General features: G+C 32.6%; 1 protein-coding gene across 6 annotated transcripts in view; it reads left to right on the top strand.

Annotated features, from left to right (window-relative positions):
* Positions 1-17,944, top strand: part of LOC111628292 (phosphoinositide 3-kinase adapter protein 1-like) — a 37,780-nt gene that overhangs the window by 7,574 nt on the left and 12,262 nt on the right. For 2 of the 6 annotated variants that reach the window (XM_023372054.1, XM_023372051.1), the window contains exons 2-3: positions 12,544-13,046; positions 16,382-16,520. In XM_023372054.1, the coding sequence (XP_023227822.1) occupies positions 12,561-13,046; positions 16,382-16,520 (625 nt within the window). In that variant the 5' untranslated portion in view covers positions 12,544-12,560. The other 4 variants (XM_023372049.1, XM_023372050.1, XM_023372052.1 and 1 more) reach the window with 4 other exon arrangements.

Below are 17,944 nucleotides of genomic sequence, written 5' to 3' on the forward strand. Positions count from 1 at the left end.
CCGAGGTTCACACGCCTAAATGACCGGCGATGCCATAAAAAAACTGGAAAGATGCAAAGGTATAATAGATACACGGCACTTCCTGCAGCTGCTAGATGATAAACATTTTTAAATTCTTTTGTTCACACTCTTCTAATAACAATGTAGAAGAGAATTCATATGGTTTCGAGTCAAAATAAAAATTTAAAAAAGAGAACCATGATTGACAGCAACATAAACTTACATGGAAGTTCTATACGAGTGTTTGTTGATAGGAGATAGAATATTGTAATTTTATCTTGAATAATAATAATAAAAAAAGGTTATATATACTAAGTAGCTATTCACGAATTTAAAAATTATTTAATCTTTTTTTTTAATTGGAGGTATCATTTAACAAATAAAATACCTCGAATGCCATCGTTAAACGATTTTTCTATACATTTAATCGTTATATTTCATGATTTTGCGTAAATATGCTGTTAAATTTGATAATTTAATAGAATTTTATTCGAAAATATTTTAAATTCAAGCATGACAATACCCAAATTATGCTTCAATGTACCGAACATGTGCCACACAAGGCACGTTGTAATTGATAGGATATTCAACAAGTTAATTGGTTTGGCGACGTTATTCTTTAGATTATATTTTAAAATAAGGCTACCTTACATCAAAAATGGCAAGAAAAAAATCAAAAAATTGCAGTGCTTCAGTGACCAGACACGCCGTATGTAGCTGATAACTTGTTAATGACTCAGACAATTTTAAATGGATGAGATTGCTGTCTATAACTCGTGTCTGGGATTATATTATAAAGAAATTCTTCAAAAAATCATTATAAAATTGAGGAAAAAAATAGATAATTATTTATATATTTTGTAAATTTTATTGCTGGAATTTTAAAAATATTTGTATAGAACATTAACAAATAAACAACGCTTCGTGTAAGCAAAAATACCCGAGAGGATATTATGCAAATCACTTTTGTAACGAATTTTTTAATGGAATTTCTAAATTTTTCGTATAAATGTCAAATTTTACACTTCTTTGATGCTAGAATTTTAAAAAAATATTAAAGAAACCATCGATAATATGTCATACGAGACGATACAAAAATGTGCTTCAGGAATATAAAATTTCATTTAAAAAATATACACTTAAATTACAGTTAAGTAGACAAAACAAGTATTAAGTTACAAATAAATGCGTAATAATTAATTAGCAATATAAAAAAAACACGCAGAAGAACGTCATAAAGAAGAAACCACACGCGTAAGAACCTGGTAAAGGAGGAACCACGCGTAAGAGCATCATAAAAATACCTGTAAATAGATATAGAAAACCGATAGGGATACGTGACGGGCATGAAGATGTTGTAGTAAATGTTTATTATTAAATTCCCTTCTATAACATCCGGGGTAACATATGGGAATTTGTTTCACCTTCGTCTACAATACGCGGGTCTTTCACAGATGCGTCATTCTATACATAGAAAATCGTTCTCGATTTCCTTACAGGGTTTATTTATCCAAGCCAGACTCATCCGGTGTTTCTTAGATTGTTTGCTAGTACTGAGTATGCGCAGTGGGATCTTTATCACTGGGTTATGGAACAATCGAATATGGAATCATTGACCGCTAGTGGCAATTTGTTACGTGTTAAAGGCACAATGGCTTCTTCGTTATCCGTTTGATGGGCGACACTCGAGACTTTTCGAGTGTCTTGTTACCAAAATTTAATTGTTTTCTTCGTTTTTTTAAGTGTTAAAATGATACTACTACTCGAGAAGATTGATAGAGGTTATGGATTTTTGTAGAAAAATATAAATAAATCCTGAATTTTCTTTATTTTTGGATATCTTAGATTAATGGATTTATCGTTAATTGGTTATGGAGTTGAATATTTCTCACTTGGTGTACGTTTTTTGTAATTGCAGGATGATAACTTTGTTTGCATTTTTGGGGGAATTTTGTGGAGGATTCTTCAGTAAAATCGAAAAATCTTTAGATCTGATACAAAAATAAATTTTATGAGGACTTTTCTGAATAAAATCGAAATGTTTAATGGATAAATCTTCAATAAAAGAAAGGAAAAATAACTGTTTTTTACGTCCGAAATGACCAATTTTAGTTTTTTAAAGGTTCTTTTCGACGTCTGAAGGCCAAGTTTTTGTCAGTATCTTTCACTTATCTAATTATTTTTTTTTTCCCCCTTACATTTCGACGGAGAAACTTCAGCAAAGAACCCCCAAATTTGTCCTTGAAGCATCGAACCTCATTCCATTTGATCCACGAGTTGGTTCCATTAAGTTTTTAGTACAGTTTCTGTTATAATTCTGAACGGAAAACCACTCGGGAAGTTGATTTATGACGCAAGCAATCCAAGAGGATTTTTCACCAAAGAAAGCGTTAAAGGAGGGGAGATTGCACACGATAATATAGTTTACACCGTTAAAAAAAAAAGAATACAAAAATCATGTTAAAGCGATTAAAAAATACATATTTATATTATTTTATTATAATTTTTTATAACGTAGATATTAAATATTCTCATGGTTTGATCCATTTGCGTAGGGAGGAGTATTCTTGCCTCACCCCTTACATCCGTTTAGTTCAATAATCTAAAGTTTCCCACGCCTTTTGTTTGATGCATGAGAAAATATTTACGTGATTTTTCGAGTTAAAATAATATTTTTAATTCGAAGAAGCGGTTTTCTTTTTTAAATTAATAACTGTTTCTACGCTTCATCCCCATAACCTTAATGATTTTCAATGGGAATTTATACAAATCTGCAACTATTTATCCAAAGAAAATTGTAAATTATTAAAATTTAATGTTAAAAATTTAGATTAAAATTAAAACTACTTAAATGTAATTAAGTTAATTAATTAATTAATGTTTAAATCGTATTTCAACCGAATTAAATTTAGGGAAAAATGGTGATTTTTTTTCTAAAGGAAAAAACACGAGGTTTGGAATTCTCGAAACGATTTGCATTCATTCGTCCTTCAAAACAAATTGAAAGTAATTAGGGGTGAAGGAAACAAACAAACAGACAAACAGATATGCAAAAAAAGAAAGTGACTTGTAGGTTTTTCCCTCCTCGTGCTTCGTGTTAATTGCTGTTTATCAAACAATTAAGCACGTGTTCGTGACGAATTGATTTAAATTAGCTGATCTCACTCACTGTCGTCACCCAATTTGGGAGGGGTCGAGACCCCTCCCAAATTGGGTGACCTTTGACTCGACTCCTGTCCTTAATTAACTGTCGAATACTTTAGTTGTGAGGGATAAATCACGAGATATCGGATGCATTTTTGTGTAGTGTTTCGAGTGGAGTGAGGCAAGATGACGAACGTTTCGGTTACGTGTTGAGGCCGTTATTTATATTAAAGACCCTTGTAAGCTCGTTTAAATCCGTTCCTAACGTTATTCTTCTTGTAAGGAAGTGAATAAGGTAGAGAAATGTATTAGTCATCTTGCCCCTCTGGAGGTAAAATGGCGAATTTCTGCTTATATTTCCGATTTTTGACCTTCCTCATCGCGAATCCTGAAGAAGGAAGCTGTAATATATACTTCTAGATGATCTTATCATCATCATCTTATCTTATTTTCTCTTAATTAACATAACAGAAAATGCCATCATACGTTCTGAAGTGTTCTAAATGTTATTTGACTTCGAGTGTCTGTATGTCTGTCTGCAGCAATTGAACCCACTCTAACTAAAAAATGGCCGAAAGTAGATAGACATAAGTGACTTCTGTACCAAGAAAGCGATGTCTGCTGATTTTCAGTACGTGCCAAAACCGGAAACGGAAGCAGTTAAGATATTCGCCTGTCGTCACCCGTTTCCACAATGGAGCGCAATATTAAAGATGAGTCAGGCGCCAGTCACAATAGATTTGAATGAAATTACCAAAAAATTGGCTGCCCTAAATGAAATTTTATAATAGATTATGGAAATTTTCGATACCTTCGTGCGTTTAAATTGATGCTTAATTCTTCCAGATGATCCGATTGTCTCTAGATTTTTAAACATTTTCTATAGATTTAAACGTAAAATTCCTCATCTAGATTAATTTAAACACAAGAAAAACGTGTGCGCAATGTTCACAATGCCTCGATTTATGCCTATAAATAGTTATAAGCACAGAAAGATGCTTAATCCCCGTGAAAAATCTTTCTCGAGCATTTTCTATAGACTTAAAGTCCAGAGATAATCGGATTATCTGTGGATTTGAAGCATTTTCTATAGATTTAAACGCAAAATTCCGCATCTAAACAAACTTAAACACAAGAAAAGAAACGTGCTGCAATATTTACAATGCTTCATTCTGTACCTATGAATATTTATAGGCACAGAAAGATGCTTAATCCCTCTTTAGATGAACCGATTATATCTGGATTTTAAGCATTTAAAAAAAGCAAAATCTCTCATTTAAATTAATTTAAACACAAGATAAACGTATGTGAGATATTCGCCAATGCCTCAGTTCGTGCCTATAAATATTTATAGGCACGAACTGAGGCATTAAAATTACGTAAAGTTGTCTGAACGTCACATCACAATACATCTATAATTACAGATAGGAAGGGCGATAAACAGGAAATTAATTTCTACTTCCTTAGAACCATACCCAAATTCTACGAATTAGAGTTATAAAAATTTAATTTATATATATATTTTTTAATTAATAAATATGGCATAGATGACGAGAAGATAAGTGTTTTTTTTTTTTCTTGTTGGAGAAGGTCGACATCCTTTTCTGGATACGAGAATCCGACTGTACAATAATTTATGTAATACTTTATGACGTAATGAATTACGACCCCGTCTAGAAAAATATCTCTGACCTATCCTGTTACATTAATTATATATAAATAGAGTATTTCTCTTACAGAATCCGAATTTTTGATGTTCTAGTTTGTGGAATTCTAGTGTAATTGTGATGGGAATTTTACGTTGAACTCTTGTTAATTTATATGTTTGCATATTTTTGGCTCGTTTGTTTGTCTGTTCGTTGCCGCCTTCCTGTTTCTAGTTAACAAATTAACCTGCTGCTTGTTTAGATTCGCTGTTGAAGTCTAGGAAAGTTCTGCAACAGCGTGGTTTTAATTTCTAGAGAGGAATTCTGGAGGTGCTTTCGTTTCGTTTGTAAGCGGATCATCGTGCGTAATTGAGCAGTAAAATAGGCTTATAATGCTAAAAAAACGCATACCAGAGCTTCCCGGTGCGTTAAAGTTAATTCTGGAATTGTTAATGCAGCGTAATTTTGAGTGATAATCTCTTATAACGTTCTCGCCTTTGTGAATTCAAGCTTGCTGCGACTCGCGAACGTCGCGTCGCTCTCGGAATTATTTCCTAAAAAATCGAGTTTTGTATACGATTTATGATCCTGTTCTCTGTGTAGATTCGTTTTGACAGTCATTTCCGTTGTGTGAATTGTTAAAATCGATTATGATAATTTTTTTTTTAGGTTTGATGCAGGACGCGATGCGACACACGAGAAATCGCTCGCTCTCGCGTGTCGCGCAGTTAAACCGATCGCATGTCGTTTGCGAAGAGCTAAAGATAAAAGTTTGCGTTTCTACCTTTTTAAATTGGATCAATTAAACGGATGTGATAATAAAGATAACTATTTTTATTGTAGATAGTAAATACAGTAACTCGCGTGCGATGCGAAGCGACCACGCGACACGCTACGCGCTTCGGTTACAGGGCAGGAAAGATTACGAACTTTCTCATTTACTAAACATTCTTTAGCTGTGTTTCATTAATAAATAAAGAAATCCCTTTTATCTCGTGCTCCTTACTGTTATTTGAGCCACTAACAGCCGTTACGACTGAGTAATTGCTAGATATTCAATCAATTAAAGTGTATCGAGTTGATCAAAAAATTGTCTCGCGCTCCTCGCTCGAAAGAGGGGGGAACCACGACTAGTTATTTACGTAAGCAGCAACGTAATTATAAACAGAACGGAGGCGTTATTAACCGGACGTCCTAGTCACATCCTGTCGTTTATAAATTGACCCAAGATCAGTTAATTTGCGTTAATGACTCCAAGGATCAAAGTATCACACCTTGTCGAAGACACGAGATGTTCCGAAAGGAAATGAAATTCACCCCAATTTTTGTGTTCCTGGATCAGATTTATGTATTCTGGATGCTTTATAAATTATGCAGCTTCCTCCGGATATTAAAAAAAATGCAGAAAAAGTATGAAACGTGAGGCATGACGATGGTATCAGCTGAAGTTTTTGTATGGTTCAACGAGATTTTTCATTAGAAAAATGGCCGGTTTTTACGTAAAATTTCAGAGTTTTTGATCTCTCGTTTGGTTAGGATCCAGCTATAAGTGATTTCGAGTGAGAATGGAAGCGGATTTTCTAGCTACAAGTCGAAGAATCTCCTCCCTGTTAAGTGTTAAACTGAGACAACGATGGGCATCAGTTGGATTTTTGTACGATTCAACGAGTTTTTTTGTTGTTTCACTAGAAAAATGACCCTTTTTGACAATAAAGCTTCATAATTTTGGATTAGTAAGTGATTTCGAGTGAGAAAGAAAGCGGGTTTTCTTGCTACAAGTCGTAGAATCTCCCCTGCTGTTTGTAAGAAAATACTCTCTTAGGCTGTTGTTAGGGGTGCATCTATAGCTTTTACACCCCCCTCATTGCTGAGGTTTCGTAGTTTAAAGGTACTAAAATCTATAAAGATTCACCTAAATCTGTTCCTGCTGCGAATTACGTAATGCCTGCCACTGATTCGTACTATACCACGGGATATTGTATAATATATCATAACTGAAGCACGCATTACACATTTAGAGAATAGCGATTCTCGGGTAGTGTTATTTAAATAAAGAATTTAATTATTTCGGATTTAAAAAGCAGTCTGAACGTAAATGAATTCTTTTTATCTGTAAAAGGCGTTTCCTCGCAGGAATGAATGGTCAGTGTAATAGTAAACCAGGAGGAAACCATCCTCTATCACCGTGTCACGTGATTGCGAGTGTAACACCTCCCTCTGTTCGTGGAGGAGCCGTTCTGTGTCGGTATGCGCGCGTTTACAAGTTAAAAGATGGGACGTTTGAGATACGGGAAGTGGATCGATTCCAGTATTTGGCCAAATGCTGCTCACAAGGGTAAGATCTATTACATGTACCTCCTTAAATTCCGTTCAGAATATGCTGCAGTTGCCAAATTTATGGAAAAAATCGTGGTTCCCGGCATAAATTTTCGTTGTTTCGCGTGAAAATGCGCCTCGGATTTGTCGGGTATCTTCTAGGATTTCATGTAAATACCTTCGAAAGTGGCGGCGCGTGTATCGTATTTTCGGCACTTCCATTATTCGAATATTCATTTCTCTGTTTGGTAAGCGCAGGCCCCTTTTTTCTTTTTAAGAAAGTGAGTTGTGAAAACAAACAAGTTGACAGTCGGAAACGGTAGGAGCTACGATGATGAATAAGAAAGCGGGAGATGTTCTATGAGATCGGATCTCTTTTTAAGGGCCATTGGTCTCTCTTTCGTTAATAAACACTTAAAAAGGGGGCACGAGAAAATACTTGGACGGTTCCAAATTTTAAAATAAACAATCGGGTTTCTTTTGTACATTCGTTGAACCCGTTTTGTTGTTGCATTTTTCATCCTCCGAAGCACGGAAAATGTGTTAAGTACTCTTTTCTTTCTTTAAATACTCGCTTATTTACTCGCTGACGTTGGCAGAAACGTTACTCAAACGTTTATTAATTAAAATTTTAACATTGGAAAACGTTAAACAAGCGCTGAACTCTTTCGATTTGTTAAAAAAATATCCTCCCTCGAGTTTCGTGGTTTCGTTCTTTGCATTATCAACGTTTATACAGTTCCTTGTTCGGTTCCTTTAGAAATTATATCCCGAGTTAATTTATTAGTTCCTCCTTTCTCTTCCTTAATTAAAATTAGCTGTTGCTAAGGAAATATTGAACAGTAGGACAATTTTCGTTTCCATTTATTATCTTGCTTTCAATTCTTGTACGTGTTCCATTTAAATTACTACTGAAGAGAACAATGGACAAGTGAGATTTACGGGTGAGTAGGCATTTCTTTGAAGTGTTCAAGTTCCAAATTTCGTTTAAAACTCGTCTTCAAGGGGGGATATCGAATAATTTTTGTGTCTTTACGGGAAAAAATAGCAAAACCGCGGTCAGAGTAAGCTAATGTTCTGTTATTACAGGTTGTTTAACCGAGTGTAAGACCCCTAACTGACCAGTTACGCTTCGGTAACCTTAGCAAAAGGGGAACAAAGAGATGGAAACTCGTTTACTCATCCAAAATTGTTAAAATGTCACGCGACGTAAAGAAATCTCGCGTCACTCTTTGACCTTCAGATAACGTTTTCGAGTCTTTGTCGTTCGAAGGGGGAAGTTCGTCGAATTGGTCGTGTCACGTGCCCCTGACGTCTTGGGTTTTACTACAATTATCTTTAACGAAGGCACGATAAATAACGATAATAATCTATTAATGACGTGAATTATATTCTCCTTGAACGTTTATTTATAAATTGAAGAAAATGAGGCGTTGGTTGATGGTGTGTTCACGCGTTTTTGTATATCCAGGACCCAGTTTTTTTTTTCCTTTACTGTGTCACGTTCCTCTTACCGGAAACTGTTGTAGAATCCCGACAGGATACCTCTTTTTTTTTCTAATCTGTTGCTCGTCCCAGAAGAATTCGGTAGCTTCTGTTACGAGGGCAGCTACCGTAAAAATGTATTCGATCGTACGCCAAAGGGGGGAAGGAGAGTAGGGAAAAACGCAGCTGGATCTAAGGGTAAAATCCCTGTACTCCCCCCTCGCTTAATGAGGTCTTCGGAGGACACATGCCCTGCACATGTGCACGTGTCCATATGGCGCCAGAACACTTCGCCGCATTCAATGTCAAGGCAAACGTTCGAACGTCCTTCTCTTTTCTTCGGTACGCTTTGTTATTTTTACTGCAAATTAAGAACAGAAATCTACGAGAATCGCGTGGAATGTGAAGAAACCGCACTAAAAAAAATCCGTGTTTGTTTGCGGTTGTTTTCGGAGAAAAGAGCCGACTAACGGGCGTGTCGAAATTAAAAATCGCCAGAATTTGTTCACACAATTTCAGACGTAGAAAATCGCTTAATTTTATAATTATTTATTATAGTAAATTACATTTAATTGTGTAACGAGTACGTTCGCATGCTTTTGCTTTATTGGAATGGATTCTAAAAAAAACCCGCTAAAAAATGGATTCTATGGTAAAATATTTCAGTGCGAGAGATTCTTTATTGTTTTTTCTGAGAAATTCGACTTTTATGAACTGGTTCCTTCCTTCGGAACGTCTTCCAATTATTCTAGAAATATATTTTTTCCTTTTTTTTCTTGCCTAGAAGTTGGGAGCGATCTGCAGATGTCGATTTTTTTCCCTTCTTTCGTCTTCTCCTCGTCTTCTACACGCCTGCAACTCGCAGAGTTTCAATCTTTTCATATTCACCCTCTTCACTCCCCCGTTACTATTTGTATCTCGAGTTAATAAAGGAGTAAAAGCCTTCTCTCCAAAGAAAAGAAACGAAAAAAAAAAAACAGCCTTTCAGTCTGCTAAACTCATAGACGAAGATCAAAAGATGCGGACCAGAAAAAAAGCAATTTAACTTATTGAATGGAGGATGCTTCGGTCCGAAAAAAAATGCAGAGTTTCTTTTTTTTTTAAAGTTTTCAGCAAAAATAATTAATTAAATCGTTCCGATCTTTGGATCGGGAGCCAAGTGTTAGATCAATTCTATGGTTTCTTTGTACACGGTTCAACAGCTGTACAAATATCGTGTTCAAAATGGCGACGTTTGGGAAAATAATTTGTTGAACGTATTCATTTTTCGAATTCTTTTTTTAAAGTGTAACAATTCTATATTTTAGAATTGTCGGGTTTCGAGTTACCAAGGCCATAGAACAAAAAAAAAAAAAAAAAATAGTTGCCACGTTTCATTGTCTTTCAACAAGGAAGACGATGACAACCCGACAATTACATCATTTCCTGTAGTCTAAGTTATTATACCAACGAAATCAAAAGGAAATTTTACGTATTTTTGTATAGTAAATGGTAAATTTGACTATAAGGCAGGTTTTTTTTTTGCAAGTTAAATTTACCATATTTTAAAATATAAATGCCACATTTGCATATAGGCCTTACCAGTCTTAAGGCTAGGAGGAACAAACAATAAAAACAGTAAAAAAAATCTCTAATTTGCTCATTTTTTAATTAATAAACTCTTTGCTCTTGTAAAAAAAAAAACTGTAAATTGTTTGATTTTGTAATATAAAAAGTTGCAAATTTCTATGTAATCGTTGCACAATTTTCATTTTTATTCCTCGTAAATTACAAATAAAGCTGTAATTATCGTCTTTCGAAATGGTTTTCTGATGCTTAATTTATTACTTATTGTTAGAAAGACGTTTATAAGTGGGGGAAAAAAACCGCTTACAGTTTTAACGAAGCTGTCTGTACGGTGTTTATCTCCGAATCCGTCAATGATTACAATCTTGGATATTTAAGATACGTTGTAAACACGTCGCTTAAGCGCTACACAGAACTTAATTTCTGTCCTTCATTTAAATTCCCCGGAATTTTGAAATAAAGTAACGAGAGGAAACGTATTTTTATGAAGTTTTAAAAATTTTAAAGACCGAAAAGAAAATGGCGACCGTTTCAATTTCGTTATAACTGACGTTTATTCAATGCGTTACAATGAAATAAAGATGGCAACTGAACTCGTTTGTAATTAGAAATTAAAAAAAAAGAATGTATATTTGTAAACACGTACTGTACAAAGAATTTTTTTTTTCTAAGCGATCCATGTGTATGGCCCACTTTTGTGGCCTCGAATTACACTTTCTCTTTATTTTCTTTCCAGTGCAAACATTCCAGATGAGTTTAAAATGCTTTATTGTGTGTTATTGATGAAAAAATTGCTGAGAGTTTCCAGTTTTTTGTTAATGGTATCGTGTTTTGTCATCCGTATCGAGCTTTCAGTCGAGGGGATGATATCGTTGGGCATTAGGTGTCACCGTACCCATTGATGTCTGTTTCCGAGTTATTTATAGCATCTTTCTTGCGGAGTTTTTATGCGTGGGAATGTCAGGATATTTCTATTTTGAAATAAATATATCCATGATGATGATTTGGCTTTGGTGACGCTTTCATTGACGACATTTTCGCTCCTCTTTCTGTCGTGTCATCGCTAACATAAACCTTACAAAATAATGAGAATTTGTTTGCATTTCTGCGATTCTTCGCCTAAATTTATACTAAGTTCAATATTTGGAATCCAAGATCACTTTCTGTGTAGTTTGAGTGGAACGGATTTAGGGTTTTCTTTCCGCATCTTCTCTAAAGATTTCTGGATAAGCTATTGGTTCCAACCCATATTTTTCAACCTCTAATCACCTTCTATAATGAACTGGAAAGCCTTGACTATGGGAGGATCGTGATCTACTAGATGAAGAACGTTATTCCCAGTTTTAATTTAACATTTACATAATTAGTTAGAACTTTGCAACTCTCTTCCAGTCAACAGTTTTATCTTTCACTTTTTTGTGGCTTGCTAATGATAGCTGTAATTAGTTTACATGAAATATTTGTAAGTTCAGAAACCTCAAAGTTAACAGATATCTTTTTTCCAGCAAAATATGTTTTGATCTTCTTCCAAGATGAGTGTTTTGATGTTGTGTTTAAGGATATTATCTCTGTCTACCGCATCTAGTTCAGATAAGTACCAAGGACATCTTCCAGTTATTAGGATAACAATCTTATAGAATTTTCTTTCAATAGAATGCTGATGATGCATGTTAACTTGAATCACTTTTTATGGTAGTGAATCTCAAAGTGTGATCATTGATTACTAGTGGTCTGTGAGCATGCAGCAGATTGGACCTAGTCATTTATAAAATGGCTAGCAGTTGTAAGATTGGATAAGGCAGTGCAATGCGTAGACACAGTGACGGTGCCAGGTTATTTTGTACCCTAGGCAAAGTTTACGAGTGCACGCATTATTTCACAAGTTGGATAGCATTTCATTCATTCAGTAGGATTTTCAAGCATTGATCAAGCACAAAGTCCCTCTAAAGTATTATAAGCATACAAGTGTACAAATGCACAGATCACATACTATGAAGCCAACTCTGTTTATACAATAATAATCATTTATCACAATTGTTAGGGCATTTACGAAATGCGTATCTGAGCAGATGGATAATTTACATCAGAATTTTCTTTACATATGAATTGTATTAGCCATTTTAGCATTATTTTTGTAAGCTAAAAGTGGATAACTGAATATAAAATTTACTATATAATATTGTAGACTAATTACATTATTTTTGTAGATTTACTTAAGTTTTTTAATTGTATGAATATTCAGTTTTTTATTTAGTCAAACATTAACTTTCATGAATGCCATAAATTTTTATTTTGTTTTTGTAATTGATTTTCTATTTGCAAACAAATACAAATTTGTGACTAACAAATTTATTTTTGGAAAATTTAACTGATAATTTATTCACAGCAGATTCCAAGTTTGCCATGTCAACACCAGATTTGACAATCTTGTATAGTCAAGATGGAAAAGAATGGGATCAGTATCTCACAGACTGTTTTCAGCTGGATTCGGAACCAGTTACACTAGAAATCAATCACGAGAAATTAGAAGATCTCCCTTTTCCTCTTCCTTGTTCGAGGGTGCAGAGTTTTTCCAATTCAAAGGCCGTTCTAGTCATTCTGTCTCCCGACTTTTTGGAATATATCGACTCCCATCCCACAGAGGTTTTTGAGCTGGGTCAGTTGCTGAAACAGAATCGAACCGTAGCTATGCTGTGCGGCATCTTAGATTCGGATGTAACAACATTTCATAAGGCATCTCTAGTGTACTATGATTCTTGGCCTCATCTAGTTGCTCGAGATCAAGATATGGATTTTGTGGTGGCTGTCATTCATACCACACAGGAAATCATAGAAAGGACGCATATACAGAAACCCCAATTTAAGTTATCACCTAGAAAAGTTAAAGAGGTGAGAATTGTTTTCATTTTGTATTTAGATCTTTGATATTGGCTTTATATTTATGCATAAATTATTATACTTTAAGACATGTTTAATGCCACACACTATCATATTGTGGTAGATTGTAGTATATTATTTTAGATGCCAATTTTTACATGCGTGTCCATTAAGAGAAATGTTTTTCGAATAAACTAATGTTTTCCAAAGCGACAAGCTTGCATTTATGTTGCTTCAACTTATTGTTCTTGTAGGAGCTGCGCTTGTACAAATACCAAATCTAAAACTATCTAATGCAATAAAAATTTATTTATTTAAATGTTTTCATGATCTTCAGGAAAAATTACATTGTAAAAGAAGAAACACCTAATCTGCATTAGATAGTGTTAGAGTCTTTGTTGCTTCATTCATGCCGATGATGAATATCAATTAAATAGTAGTAGAAGTACTGTTCATGAAAGATGAAGAACCAGTCTTAGAATGAATATTCTCTCAACTAAAATATGCTAATTAGATTTTGTTGTAAGCACACCATCTTTAACACCCTTCTGTTTAATAAGTTACATGCACATTTATGTGAATAAAATTATTTAAAAAATAAATTATCAATTCAAACTGGCTTCTTACATTTTATAACATCCTGTACAGATACTTTGATTCTCCTTTCTAAAATTAAATTCATAAGAAGTGTTATTTGTAAAAATGCTATGATTTTTTTTTATCTATGCTGCTACTTAAAACTAATAAGACAATGATTAATTAGAGTAGTTTTAATATTTATGTAATGATATTCTATTTTTGAACTTTCTCTAGGAGAATCTTGGAAAAAAGATTAACTGTTGGTATTTTAAAAGTAGTAATAAATTGGCTATATAAGACATGACGCAGTAATTAAAACATATCTTCTTGATTGCGACTTTGACATAAAAACACAAAAATAACATCAACCCAAAAAATGTTATATTTTCAACTGCTGACAGTTGAAACCAAGATAAACGTCTCTGATCTTTAAAAGTGACGTCTGGCAGAAATTTTTACGTAATAGTCGATGTTAACGCAGTTTTTTCAATGTCTACAAATAAAAATAGATAAGTTTATGGTTACATTAGAAAAAATTGTCAGAAAATAACTGCAATTTTTTATTTTTTTTTAAAAGAAGAGTTATCAACAACTCATATATTATTTTTATGGAAAAATTGGCATTGAAAACAAGAAAATGATTGTATTTACTTTCAAATTTTCATTGTTTTATAAAAAAGATATTAAACTCTGAGCAATGGGAAACTTGTAAAAGCATTATGTGGATTTTTTAGGAATGAAGTTAGAATCAGTTGTTCAAAAGATCAGAAATGTTTAATAAAGAAAAATATCTTTATAAAATTTCATATTATCATCATTTTTTTTGATGATTTCATTATTCATAGATTTATAATCAATTAATCTATGAATTGGTAATAGGCTATTGAATGGCAGTATCATCAAATAGCCCACTATTGATTGCTTATATTCTGATGCAGGCACTAAGTCCTAGGGGATGTCTCAGTGGTAAAGAAAATTAAAGGGTATAAATTAGGGGCAACCAAGGGGGACGCCATAATAAGATCTCGCTCCATCCTAAAACTTGTCTCGGGCCGGCACTGTGTACATTGCATACTTCTTGGACAATAATTAACATAATTACAGCAATTTAAAATAGTAGCATTCATTTTGGGGAAGACCCTGTATTAATCATTGCTCTGTGTAATAAGACTTGTATTATTTGTACTTTATATTCTTAGACTTGACTGAATCTTTTGTTAAGTTGAAATACATTAGATCTATATGGCAAGTTACAACTTTGCTTATAAATAGGTCCAGTCAACGATGCTAGCCAGCATGATAGCAAATGAGAAATAAAGTGTCAACTCATGCTATTAATGACAAATTTTTTCATTCCACGCAGAATTTATTCAATTTATTTTTTGGATTAAAAACGGTTAATCATTCTAAAATTACATCACAATATCAAACCAAAATTAGAATACAGATTTATTTGATGCCAAATCAAATATTTTTATGGTAAATTATCATTGTTTAAACAGTTTATAAAAAATTGTATTTGTTTATTAGAGAGAAGTTATAATTTATATTAGCTATTAATTATATTACATTTACAAGTCTATTTAAGAAATTAAACAAAAGAAAGAAACTCAAAAGGGTTAAAGGAGTTAGGATATTTATTTGGATTAAGTGCTTTTCAGGATTTTCAACCCCATCTTTAGCTTCATCCCATTTTATCTTCACCTGAAAATCCGAAGGGCTGCCTGTAAATTACATCTACATTTTTTTTGAAATTTTTACTCCCCCTTTTCCCATTGCCACAGTTTGTCCGAGTTTCTGTAAACCCTCCCATCTTTAAAGTCCAACAAAACTCAACCCCCCACAAAACCTTTATCATTTTATGAATAATAAAATGCATAAACTGTATAAAATTTAATGAAATAAAACAGACATCCATTGAAGTTCAATCCCTCCCCTCCACTCCCCTTGTCCAACTTTTCATAATCTCCTCCCTCCATTCCAGTGTGAATGTCATTTATGAACAACCCCCAAAAAGCACTTAATCCAAATAAATATCCTGACTCATATATACAAATGTAGACTGTAGACAAAACCATTGCACCAGGCCATCTGCATTCAAATGTCTTGTCGTTTACTACCTCTGGGAAGTGCCATAAACAATAACGGCAACTTCACAACAAAGAAGACATTTTTCATTCTGCAGTTTGTAAAGTTGGAATCACTCGTTGTGTACATAAGTAATCCCTGCCATGAGAGAAGTGACAATGGATATTCTGTATAGGAAGAATTTGAGTATTGGTTGGATGTATGCCTGATACAAGTTGTAAGCATTGAGAAATTCTAATGTGCGACTGTGAAACTTTAATAGTTTTCAAATGTTTTAATGTACATTACAACTTTCTCAGATAAAAATTAATATAATAACAGTAATTTAAAATTGTAACATTCTTTTCGGAAGACCTTGTATTTATTTATTAAGATATCCTTTGGTATTAAACTTTAATGAAAATCATTACCGGGTAAGAATATAAAAAATATCTTTGATTTTTACATAATTTTTGTCTTGTAGTTTGCAGATAAGGATTATTTGGGCTCAACATCTCAGGTTTTATACTAATCAAGTATTATTCCTATAAAGTTTTCTTGATCAAGTGAAATTTAAAATGCTTGTATTGTTATTTTTAAAAAATTATATATTTTTAAATTATNGATAATTATTTTAAAATACTTAAATGAATATTTAAATTATATAAATATTAATTTAAAATTTACTTAAATATTTCTAGGGAAATGGTAAAGTATTTGTTATATTAAAAAATCCCATAAATGAAACACAAAAGATTCAAGTGTTACTGAATGGAGACGGAGTCCACAAAGTACCTGTGAAATATAGAAATGCTTACACTTTGCAGTTTGTAATACCAGGTAACTATTTTAGAATCCTTATTTGTATATAAATGCACAATAAATGATTTTTTAAATACAGAAAAATTAAACTTTTTTTTATCATTATTACAAAATTTTACATTTTAACATTTTATTTATCTGTTGTCACATGTAGAATCTGTAATAGTCTGCTGTGACGAGTCTTTGGCTGATCACATTGCTTCTAATGCTTCAACATTCTTTACCAAATTACATAGCGTACACTTTTAAAGCATTCTAAATGAATGATTTTTAAATTATATAACTTTAAAGCACTTTTAAATGATTTTTAATTTGAATATATTGTACAGCTTTAAAATATATTTAGTTGAAAAATCATTATCATAGTATAATACAGTCAGACTCTGGAAATTCTCCTTTCATCTCATCCTTGTCAAAATCTAAAAACTATTTTACTTTTTCCGTAGATTTTTGGATCTACAATCCAAACATTTATGATGAATTTTAATTATGATAGTACTTATATTTATTAAAGTATTGTTTTCAGCTATAAAATAATCCAATCAAATGCTATTTAGTGAGAAGGTTGTTTTTCCAAAATATTTCATTTAAATTTAAAAATTATGATAATAAATTAACTAAGTAGAACGCTATTGTTTTCCTTATCATTCTTCTTTGCAGACAAAATATGTCTGCAAGGAATAAATAAAATAGCAACTGCTTCTTTGTACTTGTCTTTAAAATACTGCAATATACAAGTAATAACAATAAATAAATATTATTTACAAAAAAATCTACTTTATTAGAGTAACTATTAATAAACCACATTCCTAGCACTTTTGCTTTTTTTCACTCTTTCTATGTTGTTGACACTAAGAGGACTTTTTCAGTCTTTTCATGAGTTTGGTCAGGACTATAATGGAACAGTCAAAAGGTGATGAGATATATCAGGACAGTTCTTAAAAGGTTGTTTTTAAATATTCTTATATATACAATACTAGCAGATGAGCCTCATCTGCTAGTATATTATATATAAGAATATTTACAGGGCTCATCTGCTCTAATACCCTGGGCTATTTTACTGTAATAAAGTAGATTTTTTTATGATTAATATTTATTTATTGTTATTACTTGTATATTGAAATAATCACTATTTTATTTCTTCCTTGTAGACATATTTTGTCTGCAAAGAAGAATGATAAGGAAAACAATAGGGTTCTGCTTAGTTAATTTATTATCATAATTTTTAAATTTAAATGAAATATTTTGAAAAAATAACCTTCTCACTAAACAGCATTTGATTGGTTTATTTTATAGCTGAATAACAACAAGAAAGATTAAGATTTTTAGATTATTTTGTACTTCTAACTCTTCTATTATATTATATTATAGTATTTGATTTATATAACTACAAAGGTTATCTTACATAAGGGTTTATAACACCAAGTGATCAAGTGTACTTC

The sequence above is a fragment of the Centruroides sculpturatus genome, unplaced genomic scaffold (assembly GCF_000671375.1).
Source record: "Centruroides sculpturatus isolate CEXI.00-Female unplaced genomic scaffold, Cexi_2.0 scaffold466, whole genome shotgun sequence".
NCBI lineage: Eukaryota > Metazoa > Arthropoda > Arachnida > Scorpiones > Buthidae > Centruroides > Centruroides sculpturatus.